Source organism: Micromys minutus (genome assembly GCF_963924665.1).
Source record: "Micromys minutus genome assembly, chromosome: 1".
Lineage (NCBI taxonomy): Eukaryota > Metazoa > Chordata > Mammalia > Rodentia > Muridae > Micromys > Micromys minutus.
The window spans coordinates 225947365-225966732 of record NC_137969.1 but is presented as its reverse complement, the minus strand read 5'-3'; the positions used below and the strand labels follow the sequence as shown (position 1 = coordinate 225966732).

The 19368-nt window shown below is 44.1% G+C and overlaps 1 protein-coding gene across 4 annotated transcripts in view; it reads left to right on the top strand.

Moving 5' to 3' along the window:
* Positions 1–17613, top strand: part of SLC8A3 (solute carrier family 8 member A3) — a 124410-nt gene extending 106797 nt beyond the window's left edge. The window contains exons 3-8 of one of the 4 annotated variants that reach the window (XM_080932331.1): positions 2001–2104; positions 6475–6492; positions 10950–11074; positions 11790–11889; positions 13400–13672; positions 15880–17613. In XM_080932331.1, the coding sequence (XP_080788457.1) occupies positions 2001–2104; positions 6475–6492; positions 10950–11074; positions 11790–11889; positions 13400–13672; positions 15880–16256 (997 nt within the window). In that variant the 3' untranslated portion in view covers positions 16257–17613. Of the gene's footprint in view, positions 1–2000; positions 2105–6474; positions 6493–10949; positions 11075–11789; positions 11890–13396; positions 13673–15879 lie in introns of all 4 variants that reach the window. The other 3 variants (XM_080932330.1, XM_080932333.1, XM_080932332.1) reach the window with 3 other exon arrangements.
* The last annotated feature ends 1755 nt before the right edge of the window (positions 17614–19368 follow it).

The window sequence follows — 19368 nt, the reverse complement described above, 5'->3', positions numbered from 1 at the left end:
ACTGATCTTAAAATAAAGGTCTCCATCAAACATGTCCTTGCCTTATCCTAGTCCCCTGTTAAGGAAAGCTAGATGTGGAGGCAGACAGAGCAGCAGAGAGAGAATTCTGACTCAAGGGCAAGCTTTCCCAGAAGCTCATGTGATGTCTCAGAGTGGACAGAGCTGTGTTTCCCACTTAAATGACCTTGTAAACTTCTGGCCAAAAACAAGAAGTCAGACCACCCTTTGTAGGGTAAGCCGTGCTCTAGAGGAAGAGCTGCTGGATTAGGAGTCACTATTTATTAACCAAACCATCATCGTGTTTCTTAAGCAGGGCCCACTTTGATCTCATGCAACAGTTCCCTTTGATAGCAAAACACATTCATGTCTTAAAGACAGGGAAATTTCTGACCTCCAAATGCTCATTTATTAATGATATATGTCTTTTGTTCACCCAACAAGGTATGAAAAAGAATCCTAAGTAAAACACATACACATATACACTCATACACACACACACGATATACCACATGAAAACACAAATGCACATATATACACATGCACACACATGCACAATATATACACACATACACATGTACACACACACATATACACATATACACACACACCACACATTCACACACAAGCACACACTCACACATACACATGCTCACACTCACACATACACACATACACAAACTCAACACTGTTTGTATTTTATTGCTAGCAAAGTGAAGTATGTCTTCAGATCTTCAGAATGTCAAAGGAACATCAAAGGATATAAAGACATATTTTTTTAAAGACAAGGTTTCTCTGTATAGTCCCTGCTGTCCTGGAACTCACTTTGTAAACTGGATTGCCCTCAAACTCAGAGATTTTCCTGCTTCTGCCTCCCAAGTGCTAGAATCAAGGTTTGTGCCACCACGCCAACCTGATCTGAGGACATTTAAACTATCACCTATTCTCTTTTCCCTTTGAGGGAATCCTGGTCCCAGAATCTTACCTGCCACAAATAAATCTCAGAGAACAACAATTCCAGCTAGTTCTCTAACAGGACCTGCTAACCACCATTGGCCAAGAGAATCTAAGCACGGAAATGCAGGCCTTCCCTGTAGCCTCTCCACATTACCATGTGACTGAATGAGGCGAAAGTGCATCTTTGGAGTGGAGTATATTTCAAAGATAGGCTTACTTTTATTTGTAACAGACACTCCACTGTATTGATACCCAGAAAAAGACAGCAATCTTCACAACTTTGTGTTCTGAACCCAGGTTAATATGCATTTAGAAGGTCAACTTTGGGATACAGCACACTTTTGACAGGGATGTCAATAGTATAGGACTCCTGGATCATGTTGAAACTAGCACTTATTTTGGTCCTCACTCCTGAACCTCCCTATGGGGGAAAATGAGAAAGTTAACATACTCCTTTGTCCCTTTTTTTCCTACAACCTTTCTCTCCCCCATCTCTCTCTCTAGTCTCCATCTTCATAAATATTTTCCTTTTTAAAGTTTTCTTAATGAAGTAAAAGAAGGGACTGAAGACCTAGGTTCTGTAGAAGAATTCTTCATTGTGGAAGGGTTCTGGATCATCCTCAGTGGGCAGGTCATTTACTCAATGCCTAAAGAAATGCTATTGCTACCATGTGACATCAGTAGAATGTGCTGCCCACTTGCTTCCTACTAACCATTGGCAGGATCCAAAATGACTCCTCCCCACCATGAACCCAATCTGCCTTCCCACTCCCCTCCTGCCTCTTGGCTTCCTTTATCCACTTGTCCTTGACCTCCTGGTTCCCTTTCTCTATCACCTATAAGAACAACTATGACCAAGAAACAAGAGAAGCTAAGAAAATTTTTTAAATAAGACAGAACAATCCACCATAGCCCTGTCTAAGGCCACCATGGCCGGACAGGGCTTTATGTGCCAGGAGTGACGGGAATGATTGCTAAAGGCTGTACTGAGGTAAACCACCAACCTGCCCTCCTGGTCGACACTCTCTCTCTTGTTGTTCCTACAGGAAAACCATAAGGGTTAAAATAGTAGATGAGGAGGAGTACGAAAGGCAAGAGAATTTCTTCATTGCCCTTGGTGAACCGAAATGGATGGAACGTGGAATATCAGGTGTGAGATTCTTTAAAAATCAAAACAACAGCCAAGAAAGGGCAACGGGAAAAAGAAGCAAGAAAATGTAAACAAACAAGGAAATGATTTTGAAAAGGAAGAAAAAGTGACTGCTTTTGCCTCCACCTTTTGTTCCCTTCTCCTTCTCCTGTTGACAGAAATTGTTATTCTTTTCCCTGCTGTAGTCTTGCTCTCACCCTGTTTCAGTGTCATCTCTGCCTTCCTTGCTATAATTTATTTCCATATTCCTCCTTTCCCACTTTCTGGTCAGTACTGCAGCCTCAACTCCTCATTGCCCTGATGTGTTATTTCTGTATTGCGCTATAATTGTGCAATTATCCAATTGTTACTGGATTGTTCCCCCTATTCTCTGTCCCCATACAATATAGCCTGTCGATGCGAACACTCCTTGGTGGGTGGGGAGGAGAAGAAAAAGGAAGGAATGTGATGTGTTGCATGTCTGTACCCCTTTCTTGCCACCCCTCACTCTAGCTTGGACTGACAGTGGGGGAGGGGTCTTGGAAAAAGGGTTGGCCCCAGGTCATCATAATGCTTTGACCATTTTCTGCTGCATTCCTCAACGTCTATTAAATGCTTGGCAAGCTATTCACTTGCAGAGAGGCCCATAGACCTCTCTGCTCTTCCCAGAGGTAAGTACATTATTTGGGTATTTCCCAGTTGGTTAGACCATGACATGGGAGAAATACCAGTTGGCCATGGTCTCTGGGAGAGAGACAACTTCTGAAGTAACACTGCAATAAGGAATCTTAAGCTCTATGTTCTCCCTTACCATCTCATCCACTCCATCTTACCTTTCTTCATAGTCTAAATCAAGGTCTCTTATGTGGGCTGCTTTGGGATAATGAAGACAGAAAATTGAAAATGTGTAAGAGAAAATAAGGTAACTTTAGGTTCAACTGCTCTCTGAACAAGTAGGCCCCAGAAAAAAACATAGTGCTTATCACTGGGAGACTAGAGACAGCTAGTACATAGCTCATGGATACCTGCCTTAACTTGCCATATGCAAGTGAAGACATTGCTCAGAACTCAAGACACTCCTCACCTCTGATTAGAGAAGTAGACCCTCTCTTTGTTTTCGCGGAGCATGAATCTCAACATCCCATCCAGAGAATCATTCTTAAGGGATTGACACTGCATTGTTGCAACCAGGGAAACAGAAAAGAAGCTTTCTTCGTTTAATAAAAATGTCCAGAAGCTGCAACTTTGAAACTGTTGAAGGAAAAGATATGGGAACGCAAAATCACTTGTTCATCTATAGGGGTAACCTTTCATATTCAGCAACAGAGAGCTAAAACAACAGATCTAAGAGAGTGAGGTCAATAGAGACACTCTCAAAGCAGGTCTTCTGCAGGCCTTCTCAAACAATGGTCAATTATCATTGTCCACTGAAACTGTCTGCAGAATTCAACAGTTTTGTGCCGGCATCTGACACATCTGATGTTCAAGGGATAGAGTAAGCTCAATCTTCTGCTGACCACTGGAGAATGCCAGAAGAAGACATTTCATCCCATTGCTTCTCACACTGTACTCCAGCCTATCTTCCAGCTCTCAGAAATTGTCTAAGTGCCTGATCTACCTCATTTCCATCACATCTTCTTTGTGCAGTGACTACACATCTCTATGGTTGGCTAGAAACAAAAGGTACCCAAGGGCCATATAAGACAATTTCACCAAGGAGAAGATGAAAACAGCTCATTGGATGGTACAAGCATCTGGAAGGAAGGCAGAAGCTCCAGATAGGAGGGAGCGGTTAGAAGCCCAACCATTCCTTTATTTTTAGACACACTATTTTCTGCCTCCCTTTGAATGTCCTACCAAATCGAAGGACAGGAAACATCCTAAGATAAGCCTTGTGTTCTTCTGAAGGCCTGGCTGAATTTAAATGCCTGTGGCCGCTCCCCATTGGATGTTACCCTTTAACCAAGAATATTTCAGGAAAATCCTTAGGAAACCTAATCCAGGGTGCCAAAATAAACGTTTTCAGCAAGGAATGTATAGCTTTTCTAGCCTCCTGACCTATGGTCTAGGACCTAGACTCTAAGGTATTAGTTTTTGGTTTCTTCAATTCTTCCTGATATTGGCATCAGACCATGAGGTTAAAGGTTATAAAACCCAATTGTCTAGATCCAGAGTCAAATAAAAATCCATTCTGATTTGCAGATGCACTACTCTTTTCAGAGTGAAAGACAGTACAGTGGAAATTGCCTTTCATTATCACCCCTGTCTAGGAGAGGCATTCGAGCTGGCATCATGTCTGCATGGCCACCATGACAATTGAATTTTTTAAATAGGACTGCACTTGAAATAAGAGATTCTATTCTGAGCAAATACAACAGCTTTTGGAGATAATATTAAAAGTTCCACATGATCTGCCATAAAGGAAGAAAGAGGGGATGAGAAAAAAACATGATTGCCCTGGCATGGAGTTAAGCCTCAGCATGAAAATGTGAGCTTCTCTTAGCAAGGATGAGCACTGCATTATCAGGGATATCAGGTCAGTGCTTGACCATAGGGAGCCTCCTGTGGGAAAGGAGGTGCTATCCAACAGTGGGGCCTGTTTCTTTCTCTTCTATTCACATCCAGAGACACACCTTGTCAAGTGCCCCCAAAAGATTACTGAGAGATCTTCTTTCCTGGTTGTCTCTAGAGTATCTGAGCAGGGATAAATAAGTTTCACATGACCCTGAGGATCAATTCATGGGGAATCAAGAAAACACTGGCAGTAGTCAGTCACTCAAAGTTGACCAACCTGGATCTCACAGATGCATCTATACCTCCTTAGTTAAACCTCAGATTCATAAAGACAAGAAGCAGAGAGTGTCTGGCTTGCCTGGGTGCATTAATGTGTTGGGATCTTCACTTGGGCCTCAGAGTCTGAAGTGTTCTTCTTGCAGATCTATAAAAGGAGCAGAATGAATTACCTCCTTTGCTGTTTTTGTTTATGTAATGAGAATGTCCACTGGCCAACTAATTACCTTCACAGTCTAAATGAAAAACAACTAAGAAAACTGATTGTTTCTCACCTGCTTACACACCATATAGATTCTGAGTCCACACATATCTGGTGACTATAAATGTGCAGTTGTCTACACATATAAAGGGTCTTGGGCATGAGTTGCATTCCTTGAAGTTAGTAGAACAAAGTTTGCAGATATCCCTACATATCCGAACAGACTCTTCTTCCTTTTCAGTCTCTACCAGGAGTATGTAGTAAGACGTTTCCAGACCTGACAAGTGCCAGGGCGTGAAGAGTGCACAGCCACATACACAATGAAAATGTGCTGTGAAAAATACTAAGACTTTCTTTTTTAACTGGTGGATTTTGAGGTCCAAGAAGGTCCAGCATAAGCAAAGTTCTTATCGTGTAACAAGTCTCTCAGTCATGGGAAGAACCTGTCCAGTTATCTTAGAGAGAAGAGTTTAACACAAGCAAAAATATGCTAGAGACATCCTGTGTTGTGTATGTTTTTGACTGTTTCCTGTCCTCATACAAGTCTTAGTCTGACAGTCCCTCTGTTCTAAAGTATCTGAAATCCAGAGTTCATCTACCATTTCTGAACCAAAAGGCTATCGACAGGACTTTATTAAACATTACTAAGTACGGGGACAAGATGAGACAGGTGCCACAAAGTAAGGGGAATCCATGTTTCAGAACTCCAACATATTACAAACCATCCAGGGACTAAAGCCTGAAGGATGCATCTTTTCCTTATATCATTCTTTTAGGGAAATAGCAAAAGTCTGGCCATAATGGTAGCTGAGATAGCATCTGTGACTGTGAAAATGTTACGGGTGTAGAAGGCAAAGCATGAGCGATTGGAAGGCTAGGGCCGGGAATCACAGATGTGAACACGGTCACACTCTTGCATATTGCTATCTGGAGTTCACATTCAAGCCCTATGCTTCACCTGCCGTCAACAAGCCTGCTACTCTGGCTGGATTGCAAAATGCACACCATGGTCGTGATAACTGGCCCTCACTCCTTTTCAGACTGAGGCACGGTGAACTTTTTTATCCACTTGGTCCTCCCATCCTCATGCCTTCATCCTTAGCACTCATGTCTTCAGGGATGTTAGTGTGGGGCTAGCTTTCTTGTAGCTGCTCAGCAGTTGTTTCAGCTTCTCACACTTCTTTCTGCTGCTATTGCTGCGCATGCTCCAACGCAGCGCATGCTCCAACACAGCGCATGCTCAAATGCTGCTGTCTGCATGTGTTTAGCTCTCACCTACTAAACCTACTGCCTTCCTTATGCTGCCAGGAGCCACAAAACCTGGGGACACTTTCAAGATGGAACCTTAATGTTCTTTCCTTTTCTTTCTCCCTCTTCTCTGGTATCCATTTCCAAACAGCGCTCCTGTTATCTCCAGGTAAGAGGTGTTTGTCTTTCCCCTCTTTTCCATTCTTGCCAATTCTATTACTTGGTTTAAGATCAATATCCATTACTTTACTTAATAGGAACTACAGGGTCAAGATAACCTGACAGATTCCCCCAATGACTGAGAGACCCCTTACGTCATTGTGTAATTGTGGGGAAGTAGGTAATTCCTTGAACATCATTTTCATCAGTGAATGTGGGGAAACACATAGTCGTTAAAGGAAAACCTTCCAAGAGGACAGTAGATCATAGACTTCCCTGCATCTTAATACATCTGCATCTTATTGTTGGAGGAAAAAGGGCAAGAGTTAGGACCAGAATCTCCAACAGGATGGCTGTAGAGCTTAAAAGGAGAAGGCTGACCCCAGAGATACAGGGGAAAACAACCAATAGCTGCCTAGAACCTGAAAGAAAATTTGTTTAAAAATATACAGAGAGACTTTTATTGATTCTGAAGATCTAACTCATCACAGATGAGACCTAAATGGTTAGATTTACATTCTTTCATCATTCATCCTGAAAGTTATATATACTCCAATCAGTAAAACTATGTGAGGGAAGAGAGTTCTAGATAAGAAAAACATTTATAGACTTTATTTTAGAGAGACACTCATTCAGAATTTAGATTCTGTGCAGGACATGGGCCTACTCTGAGAGCATGCTGGCATGAGTGGGAGCCGTTCACCAACAGCATCCAACTGCATGACCAAAAAAGAAAGCAGCCCCCTGTGTCTGGCAGTACTGTACTCGATGCAGATGGAATGGTCTCCCCAAGACAGTTTCAAGCTGCTTTAAAAAAATCTTACATTTCATTTGTTCTTTAAACGCACACACACACACACACACACACACACACACACACACACACATATGCTCGTGCGCACACGCATGCACACAAGCACACATGCATGCAAAGGCCATTTGAGAGAAAAAAGTCTTACAGAGTTCACTGGTTTTCGTGGTTACCCAAGCCACCCCTTGGGCTTAGGAAAAGGCAATAGATGTAGCAATATCATTTGCCTCCATGAAGCCTTAAGCAAAAAGTGCACGTAGTTAATATGCTTTCCTTTTGTAAAAATGATGCTCTACCCTCTTTGTCTTCTTGCCTATTCTTATGCCAGCAGGACAAGGACTAGCCCCAGCTCTATGCTCTGTTCTCTGCTCCCAGGAGGCCGTTCTTTCTTTCTCTGTCCTCATTCTACCCCACAGTAATATGTCCAGGTTCCTTTGTTTCAGCTCGTACCTTCACTCCCTAACACACATATCTGGATTTGGTTTAAGTTTCATTATACCTTTAACATGCTCTCAAACGCCTGTAGGAATATCAAATGCAGAAGGGATGCCCTAACCCTTTCAGTCTGTAGACCTCTGGTTGAGGAGCCCTTCACTAGGCTTTATATCAACCAGAAAGCTCGGGTTTTGATTTTGATCCTCCTGAGAGAACAAACCAGCATGATTAACAGTGCCCGGTGGTGAAACAAAGTGAATGTGTTTATCCTGGGCTATCCCACCAAGTTCAGGAACCAGGGAGTGGGACGTAGCCACACCACTGCTTCTTTGTAGAGACGTCTGCAGAGCACTCACACTCTATCCTTGTCTAGCCTGGGAGGCTCTTTGTTCTTCCAATATTTGTCCAATCTGCCATCTTATTTATATTCTACCTCCCTCCCCACCTCTTCCCCTCTTTATTCCTGGAACTGAGAGTTTGTTTAGTCAGCCTGAATATCAAGATCACCTCTCCTTTGTTCTCTCCACTTGAAATTCTGAGGAGTGATCAGAATCATTATCTTTTGTCTTATATGTGTGGGGCTTGAAGAAATTAACTTAATTTGAACTTAAAGTAATGACTATTATACAAAATTTAGAAAAAGGAGAGGCTCGCTTGTAAGACACTAAGTCAGAGTTTATAGACAAGTGTGTGAGAGTCAGTTAACAGATATAAACTTCTGTGGGACTCTGGGTAGCTTAATCCAGAGGATTGGCTGTTTGTCAAAGAGATTTTTGCAGGAAGCTAGATACGAAAAGTGGCTGTCACCACAGGGGTGGACAGGTCAGCAGGTAGATCAATAATGTGCCAGATGGATATAGTTCTAGATTGATAGCTAGACAAGGGGTTAGACAGATACATTTATGTGTCACTGGAGAGCTCATTATATTGGTATAAACTTCTCATGGCACATGTAAAGTATGACATGAGGGGTCTGGGGAGGGAAGGGCAGGATGACACTGTCACTGCTGAGACAAGCAGTGTGGTATGATGCCAACGCCGGAAGGAAGAAGAAAAGGCTACCCATTCTTTAAGGAGTCTCTTTGTCTTCTCTAAGGGCTTTTCCCCAGAATGCTTTGCAATTCTGTTTCTAGGACTGCTGTCCTTGCAAATACCCCATCACATTTAGACGCCCAGATTTGCTTTCAGAATGAACTCACCAGAGACACATATTACAGTAAGGAAGGTGATGCTGCTACAAGATATCATCCAGCTTGGAAATATAAAAACAGGGAATAAATGAAAGGTGAGGAGTGACCCATCATAAACAAGACGTGTGGACCACCCCTCTAATGCTCGGAGAACATTGTGGAAGAGGCACAAGAAGAGTGCAAGAGCCAGAGGACAAGAAGAATGACTAGAGAATGCCGTCTCATAGACACTATACAGCCATTCTAATCATGAGCTCAATACAACTGTACCCATCCACAATGAGCCTGCGAAAGAATAACTTTCAGCAACAGCAACCATGGAAAGAAAAGGAACTCAAAATGACCCTCAAAACCTGCAACCTTGTGGTCATTATAGATTCTAGGAACTCGGAGTCACAGCCATCAGTTGAATAAACCACTAGGGAACCCACAATTCTCCGGCAGATACTTCCAAACCCGCCATTATGCAAATGGCCCAGGTTAAACTGACGGGGCCTCAAAATATAACTAAAACGTATGAATGTGAAATGGTGACTTGAAAGGCTGAAAGAGTCTTGACAGAGGTAATAAGGGAGGATAGGATATAATTGTAATCATATCAATCACAATTCATTACACATGTGTGAGGAAATGTCAAAGCACAAATCTAACACCAAAAAGTAGCTCAACAAACACCAGAGCTAGGATGGAGTAGCACCACGGACAGCTCCTGGGCCTTGTAACACCTTATTGGTTGTAGGAAACACTGAATCCAACAAGCTAGCATACTGGAACCTGCATCACCATCGACTTCCCTCCTCCATGGAGAAAATCTTCAAATAAATAAGTATCTCTATTTAGTAACCCCCATCAGTGGTTTATAGTCTTTCCCTGAGTTTCTTTCACTGAAGCCTCAAGAACTCTCTGCCCCTCACTTCACTGATTCGTAGGCTACAGAAAAAAAAGACTTCCTTGGCCTCTGACCCATTTTGTCCTTGGGATTATCCAAGGATTCCTGTGAGAAGAAAATTCTGTGTGGAATGAAAGCAATTAAAGCGCTGAATGAAAGAACTAATTGCATGTGAGAATGTAGACTTGGATGAGGAGATGTCTAAATGAGCTCTGAAAGAAACAGGCTGCCAAGAGCGATTTTCCAATCAAAGGGGAATAAAAAGATCCAATCTCTATTTCACTCTAATCCAGAAAACAAGTCTTCATGGTGAAGTGGCTATAGAATGGACTCACTCGTTGAAGTGGAAAGACTGTTTAACTGTTGAGCGTGAAAAGGGACTGTTGGTCCATGATGCAAGATGCAGAGTGACTTAGAGAAAGCTTATGAAGAAAATAAAGGGAGAGCTTTGTTTTATTCTTGTTTTGAATGAGTTTTATTATTGTTGTTATTGCAGAAGAAATGTCCCTGCCTTATATAGGAATTCTGGGGAATCTGCCACCAGAACACCCTGCAGTTCCTTGAGACAGTGTTCAAGTCTCTCACTGTGAAGATGTCCTTCCTTATATGAAATGGAGCTACCTCTGCAAACGTTCTCTTTTATCTTTCATAGATGGAACAGTGACAGCTGTGTTAAACAGATGCTAATGGGAGCCAGTATGCAAGAGCATTGTATCTATGTATCTCCCAGAACTCTTACATGGAGCAACCACACCCATCAATTCAAAACAGTTAAAGATCATGAGATTTGGCCTTTCTTCCTAGGTCTGCAAACAAATGGCTTGGTGACCTCACTTGGTATCATCACTGGGGATTCTTTGGGTCAGATTGCTTACCCAGGAATAAAACAGAAAGATAAATGCTCATCTCAGGCCTACCAGGAGCCCATTCATGGTCTGATCACAGAGTATTCAGCACCTAATAGAAAGAGACATTAGAAATATCCAGTCCAAGAGCTGGAGAGATGGCTCAGTGGTTAGGAAATACCTAGTACCCACCCTTGAGGACTGCTTGCTTTGCACCCACTGCCTGTGTCTCTGAGCTATAAAGTTCTGGGAGATGGAAAATGTGCTAAAGCTAGTCTGTTGTTTCTTTTGTTGCAGAGGTGACAGACAGGAAGCTGACTGTGGAGGAAGAGGAGGCCAAGAGAATAGCAGAGATGGGAAAGCCAGTATTGGGTGAACACCCCAAACTAGAGGTCATCATTGAAGAGTCCTATGAGTTCAAGGTCAGACCATCAGTGAGGTCTAATGAAATAATAGCTAACTAAGGTTGGGAACAGAAGATATGAGACTTTGTTCTGATTTCACTACTGAGAATGTGAAATAGAAACTGGACAAATCACTCCAAGTCTCTATTTCCCTTGGTTTTAACATCGAACAAGTAGTGCTGGTTATTTGTACACCAGTAATACTATAAGGAAACATGATATAGAATATGAAATAAGTAGGGAGGGAAGCCCTTAGGTATGACATCACAACTGTTTAAGTGTATGTTCTAAATGCCAAAACCAGCTACTCTAGGGCAAGGCCTATTGACATCTTATTTTATAGTGACATTTCAAGCCAAGTGTGGGGGTTCACAGGCCCTTAATCCCAGGCACATGTGAGGCTGAAGCAGATGTGTCTCTGTAAGTTCAATGTCAACTTGGTTTGCATGGAGAATTCTACCACAGCCAGAGCTCCATGATAGAGAGACACTGTCTCAAAATGACCACAGAATACCTCTATAGTTACATTTCTCTGAGCACCTAGTGTCAGACTTCACAACCAAAGATAACAGAACTAAGGATTTGTCCCAGAAAACATTATCCAAGGCTACCTCATGAAAAATGCTTAGAACCCAGGCAAATTAGGGTATCTTTCATTCCTTTGTAACATGAGAGGCCTCATTGGTTTTGAGAGCTCTAACTTCATGATTCCAAGTTTTTCTCCCCATGACAGAGTACAGTGGATAAGCTGATCAGAAAGACAAATCTGGCACTGGTTGTGGGGACACACTCCTGGAGGGACCAGTTCATGGAAGCCATCACTGTTAGTGCAGGTAAGAGGGTCCTAAAATTAGCCACTCTAGGAGCACAGACAATCCCCAAGAAAGATCATGTATAGCTTCATGGCCTGTCTAGGTCTTCCCAGTTCTGGTCCTATATGTTTACGTATCTCACTGAGCCCGCTAAAAGAGATAGTTACATCTGTCTTCTAATTCTTCTGTGTGAATTGTGCAAATAACCTCTCCATCCTCAATGTTCTTGGCCCTAAAGAGAATGGTTGCTACCTTTCTCAGAAGGCAAGTACAGAGGAAACTTGAGTTCCCATCATTCTCTATATTCTATTGGGTTTGCCTTTCCTTTTCTGTAAAAAGGAGAGTAATTCTACCTCCCAGAACTGGATGTCAAGAGTTAGCAAAATTTTTGCTTTGACCCCCTGACTAATCTCCACCCACCATGGTTCCTTTGACATTTACAGGAGGAGACCCGTGTCCAGCCCAGGCAGAAGCCCCAGATGCCTGAAGATGTGTTGGAATAAGGATGGACAGGGTCTCCCAGCCGCCCCTGCATTGTCTCTCAGCAACACTATAGTTCTCTCAAACTGACAAGCACTACTGGCCATGTCTTTTTCCATGAGGTTTTGTTGTCATAGCAACCCACAGGGTCACATCCCTAAGGCCTCAGAGTCAGAGCAAACTCAGAGCTAGGAAGAGAGGCTTGCTGCTGCTGTGGCTGCTGCCCTGCTTTCTCATCCATTCGGCTGTGTCCCTTCTGATGACCTGACTGTGCCCTCAAGAGACAACAAAAGGAATGTAGGCCACATAGTCTACCCCCTTCACAAAGGAGGGAACTAAAGCTCAGAAACTATAGGTAAAGTGCCCTGGGCTAAGATTTCTTTCATTCAAAATTAGAATTAAAATCCAGATTCTTGACTTCTGCTTCTTTCTAACTAAGGCACATTTTCTCCTGGGCCACTGGAAGGGCACACATATCCATATTTCTTAACAAGGATGGTCATAGACCAAGGAATATCTGAAGGATGCTATTAACTCTCCAGTCTACCTCTATGATCTGGAATGACAGCCATCCCCCTGAGGATGGATAATGACAGAATTATGATTGCTATTGCTGTAGACAGGTTAGGAAACACGGGAGGAATCCTGCTGGCACCAAGTGAGGAGTGAGCAACCACTCAGCCAGTTTTATTTTCCTTGCCTAGATCAAATGTAGCCTGTCCCTTACCCCTTGGTCCTTCCTCCGCCCTACTGTCCTGTTTTCCCACCCTGCCTCTTAACCCCATTCTCTATTCTTTCTTTTTATGCCACAGCTTGTCTGCCTTTTCTCCTGCTCTCTTAGCACCCTGCATGCAAACTGCTCAGTGGCCACATGACCAGTTTCTTCCCCATTTCCCATGGGGGTACCCACACTGTTTCTCACCTGCTGTCCAGAGAGTGCTGAATCCCCATTCTGGCCTAGGATGCCTATGGTGTGGCTGAGACTTCACATTTTTATGAATGGAGATCTGACGTTTCCCTTTCTCGGCCCTGTTTATCTTATCTCTAGCAGGGGATGAGGATGACGATGAATCTGGAGAAGAGAGGCTGCCGTCCTGCTTTGACTATGTCATGCACTTCCTGACGGTCTTTTGGAAGGTGCTTTTTGCCTGTGTGCCCCCCACAGAGTACTGCCACGGCTGGGCCTGCTTTGTGGTCTCCATCCTCATCATCGGCATGCTCACTGCCATCATTGGGGACCTGGCCTCTCACTTTGGCTGCACCATCGGGCTCAAGGATTCGGTCACAGCTGTTGTTTTTGTGGCATTCGGCACCTCTGTGCCAGGTGAGAGTGAGGAATGCTTAAGTTTGCGGAGAGGATGTCCCCTTGTCCAAATGAGCCTTACACTTGGCCTAACCTCAGATCTGAAACAGCAGACACTGTGGGTGCCAAAACAATTCACATTCAACCCCTGTCCTGCTCATCAAAACCTTACTAGACAGGGGAAACTGAGGCCTACTAAGGATGTGGTACCTGACCAGGTAAGTGGCCCCATTTCTTAGCCTTCATGTTATATTAATAAGATACAAGCAATGTAATTAAATAGAGATAATAATGTCCTTTAATGTGCCTCCCACAACCTATAGAAGATTAAATATTAGCCTGCTTACAGATGTCTCTATGGAGACACCAAAACCCTTTATGGCCTCCCCTGATCCATGGTCACCTATGAGGTCAAAGGTCTCTTCTCAGAACTGGCACCTTAGTGGGATTTGTCCTTTTGTGTGAAGAATCACATGGTCTTTATCTTCTTCTAAGTATCCAAAGGCAAACCACAGTAACCACTCATTAATTCATTTAGTAGATTAATGTTGACTGAGCTCCCATGATGCCTGATCCATGTTATGCTGGTTGCAGATCTGTTGTATGAGTCAGGGCAGGCATGTTTCCTCCTCAGCCCTCGGCTAAAAATCTAGAAAAGGAGACTAGACCCGACTAATTAAGAGCCTTTCTAATAATTTCTATGAAGTAAAGGTGTCAAACAGGAAACCCTGGGTTAAGCTGAGTCAGGACAGGTCCTGTGGAAACCATGCCTGGATGACAAGCCCTAAGTAGCAGGTACAGGCTGACTGTGTTAGGCCAGGCTCCCTACTTAACTCAGTCTCGGTCTCTATGACATCTGAACTCTGACCTTCTGCTAGTTTCAAATATTTGTACTAAATCTCACCAGACTGCGAGTCCACAGGGCAAATCAAGGGCAGCCTACAAAAATAAATAAATAAATAAATAAATAAATAAATAACCCAAGAGAAAAACTTAAAGACAGAAGAATCCATTTTGGGGGGCATCAGCACATGTCAGGGAAGGCCAGGTGTGATAGAGAAAAGCAACTCACATCTTGCTTGACATGAATGTAGTAAAAGGCCCTAGGCAAGAAGCTATTATCCCCAAGAAATATCCCCCAGTGAGATACCTCCCCCAACCAGGTCCCTCTTGCTTTTTACTGCCTCCTAATAATGCCATCGAATTATGACATCATTGGTGAATGTGCATTCCTTGATATATAGCCCTGAGGATCTAATAGTCTCTGGAAACTTCATCACAGACACGCCCAAAAGTGCCATTCAACTAACCCCCATCTAACCAAGTTGATACTCAAAATAAATCATCATACTATATTCACAGCTCTTTTCGGGAAATCCTTCTTCTAAAAGCCCATCTCAGACTGGGGGCTGGGGGAGGGGGATGCTTTGTGCATCAGTGATGTCAGAAGTGTGGTTATTACAGAAGTAAATCCACTGATGAGAAATCAAATGGTGCCAGGAGCCTTGCAGAGGACACACCTTGTGCTCGCTCTTCTCCAGGTCTCAATATGTCTAAACCATCAGAGAGAAAAGGGCAGCTATGAGGGGAGAAGGCAAAAACAACTGAGGGTAGATAAGAGCCAACCTGGAAAATTATAGTCAAGATAGAGCAAGATGCTTTCTCTGGGAGATCCAGGAAATCTGGCAACCACGAGATGTCAGGATTTACTACGTAGGGAGATCGTTTGAGGTGTGTCAAGGGTCTGGAAATTGTCCAGAAAGCACCTGACAACACTGGGGTTTCCAAAAGAAGTGACCTTGTGTAGATGCCTCAGTCCTTGTTTTCCTGGGCACACGGGCATCATTCAGTCACTGCTGGAGTTACACAAGTGCATGGCCCTCATGACAGCAGCAACCTGGCATTTACTCAAGCTGCTTCCCAGTACGTGACAGTTCCTTGGGCAGATGTTATGAAATCACTGTGTCTTCTTCGCTAAAAACAGAGTCAATGGGGAATGAGATGCCTGCTAGGTAATTATTAGAATGGGAATAGCTCTTAAAAAGCTTCAGATACCTACAGATGAGGAATAGGAAACCCTGACCCATAATTGGATGGACTCGAGGCTACACAGCTCATGAGTGGCAGGGTTGGAAGTGGTCCCTTTGCCCATGCTGCCAAGCTGCCCATAAGGGATGCTCAGACGGCACTGCCTCCCTCAGCTCCCATTTGTCTCTGTCCTTTTCCAGATACATTTGCCAGCAAAGCCGCTGCCCTGCAGGATGTGTATGCAGATGCTTCCATTGGCAACGTCACCGGCAGTAATGCTGTCAATGTCTTCCTGGGTATTGGTTTGGCCTGGTCCGTGGCCGCCATCTACTGGGCCATGCAGGGACAGGAGTTCCATGTGTCCGCTGGCACTCTGGCCTTCTCGGTCACTCTTTTCACCATCTTTGCATTTGTCTGCCTCAGTGTGCTCTTGTACCGCCGGCGGCCCCACCTGGGCGGGGAGCTCGGAGGTCCTCGTGGCTGCAAGCTTGCCACGACATGGCTCTTTGTGAGCCTGTGGCTCCTCTACATACTATTTGCCACGCTGGAAGCCTACTGCTACATCAAGGGATTCTGAACACCAGAGCAAGACCTCCACAGGGCAGGCCTAGGACTTCTCCTGAAAGAAGGGCGTTTCCTCACCAACCTTCCCAGGTTGAGCATCCCTGGAGAAGAAGCATCAGGACCCGAGCCCCAGGAACTTCACCTGACCTAGGTCCTGACACTGCACAGAAAGGGACAAAACTTAACCGATCCAATGGAATGGAGAAGACGTCCACTGTCCAAAGTATTTAATTAGAAACAAACCAACAACGGCAACAAATCCACCTCTCCCCATCCTGCCACTCACACCCCTGAGCCTCGCCCGACTATTCCTTTGGCTCTAATTCCTTGAGGGGCAGGATCTCCCCTGTCTCCAGCAAAATGCATCAAGACTCCCTCATTCAGCTGTCAGGGTGTGAGGATGAGCCATCTCAGCAATGGCTGCTTTGGGGTGCTCTTTCCATCTGGTCATTGTGGTCATTTCCATTCTCCTACCAGGTTCCACTTACTGTCTTGTCTTCTCTTCCTGAAGCTAGTGGCAAAGGACCCTGAAGGAATTCCAAGTCTGAATGACAGACACCCTCCTGCTCTGCTGCTGTCCCTTGGCTTTAACTCAGGGCACAGGAGGAGCCTCGTTCTGCGTGCATTGACATCAAACCCAAGACACAGGGGAATCATCCTCCTCTTGGTCATTCTACGTCTCTGTGTTGTGTGTCAGCACCTGTGTGTGTGCCCTCCATAGAGAGACTTCAGAGCGGGAATAAGAGATTCCAGGCTGACCAAGAGCAGCCGGGGAAACACAGGAAACACCTCTCCAATGTTTGTGTCTGAGCTGGGGGAGAAGAGGGTATTCAACTGGGCCATATTTAAAGTGTCAGTGTTTGGGGGAATGGCAGCGTCACCACCCCTCCCTGGCTGATGCGTTCTACGGAGGGCTGAGGAGGTGGGTTAAAGTGATGTTAGAATTTGGAGGCTTGTAAGAAAACAGAGGCTTCCTTCCCCTTCTCCTGACCCTCAGGCCGCTTTTGAAAGCATGTTCATAAGATAGGACATAATCCTTCGTTTCCCCCATGTTCCTGCTTGTTTTTAAATCTCATAAAGCTCTCTTTTCCCAGACAGTGGGGTATTTCTTGTACCCCACCCCCAAGGAATCCAAGTCACCACATTGCCAAGGAGTCCAGGCTTCTAGAAAATAAGGACTGACACGCTGACACCCCACCTTCCAGACCCTTTCCCAGTGTGTCGTGAAAAGACCTGGCTTTAACACACACACACACACACACACACACACACACACACACACCAAAACTGCCCACAGGTCTTGAAGCTTTCTGCATTGACATAAATACATTTTCTAAGAGAGAAAAACAAAATTAAAACACCTGTTTAATTTTAAACAGATTTTTTTAAAGAAAATAAAAAATAAAACAGTGCTCGTGTCCTAAGATATGTTGACAGCTGCCAGTGGAAATGTTGGGTTGGTTCAAAAAAAAATAAAAATAAAAGGAATACTTATATGTCTCTACACACAGCCTGCTTTCCCCCCACCGTGTTTTTTCAGTGAATGGTCCAGGGGCCACCTTGGGCATTTGCTGAAACGGATGCAATAGAATTGAAGGTGTTGTCTCCCATCATACGCAGGCGCTAAGCATAGTCTTTTCTTAAAGGAGAAAAATGTTCATCTCAGTGCTACTTGTCACAACCCAGATTAAAGAAGCAAGAGGTCATAGGCAATACAGGTTGTGTAGATAGCAGCGAGGGAACATTTTGTGCAAGAAAGGCACAGCAGGGTAAGGCTCTGACTAGAAAGCCATATTTAGCCAGGGCTCCCCACACAGACTCAGAGTCAGTGTCCGCTTATTTAGTGTCATTTTTCACTCGGAAATCCTACTGTGCGCACCCACCTCATGAATCCTACTGTGCCCACCCACCTCATGTTCCGTCACATTCTGGTGACACAATGAGGATTTCGTTCTTGACCATAAGGAGGCTACAGTAGAGAAGATGGAGTTAAAAAAAAAAAAAAAAAAAAAAAAAAACTTTAAGGCAGTGTTTTGAGTTCTACAAAACAGGAACCAATGAAAATGGTTCTAAGGAACAGGAAGAACCAATTAAAACAGAGGGGCAGTGTTAGTATGCCAGGTGAGGGAGGGGGAGGGGTTCTGGAACTCAGATGGGGGGGCAACCTGAAGAACCAAGACTGCCTTCCTTGCCTTCCATCCATGTGTTCTCTCCAGTCCTTGCTTCTCTGTGTGTGAGCCTTTCTCCTCCTCTTGCCTCTTCATCTCATAGTCCAGCCCAGTTGACAACCCTAATGTGATTTCATGGCTTCACAACACCATTCCACGGAACTAAATGAAGCTTTCTATTAAAGATCTGGAAAGCAAATTTGCAATTGAGAGAATGCAATTAATTGCCCATACCCAGAGAAACACTTCTAGAAGGGAGAAACCTTTGTAGAAGTCTACCGTGTGTGTGTGTGTGTGTGTGTGTGTGTGTGTGTCTGTGTATCTGCGTGTCTGTGTGTCTGCACCTGCCTGTGCACATGTGAAGAGGTGGGGGAAGCTCATGTGGGTGGATAGCAATGGACTAAACCCATCCAGGCCCAAACAAGTCAGAGAACTTAAGGATGTAGAAATTATATTATGTGTTAGTGCCCCTTCCAAAGCTGAGCATTGGGGGGAGCTTATGAAACTTGAGATCAGGTGCAAATGAAAAAGGTCCTGTACCACAGGTGCTCTGAGTGTGGCTTGAACAGAGGGCCACAAAACACAGCCATAAAATCACTGAATTGGCCTAGAAGAATGGAGAAAGAACTTACAGAGAATGGGACCTTGAAACAAAATTAATGGCAATTTATTTTGGTGAGAGGACTTGTCAGTAGAAGACAGACAAAAAGAAACAAGCATGCCCAGAGGCACAGGATCAGTTGAGACCTTGGCATGGACTTCAAGAAGGGGAAAGGCAGGTGGATGCTAGCCGTGGCCTGCTTGCATGTCTGAGAAAAGGTCAGGCCAACAAGGTCTTATATTGAAGGCAAAAGAGAAGAAATGGAAAGAAAATTCCCCCACCACAAAAAGGAATAAATAAATACCACTGACCTGTGCAGATTTCTGTCCCCTGCCTGAGTTTAAATTTCTGACCAA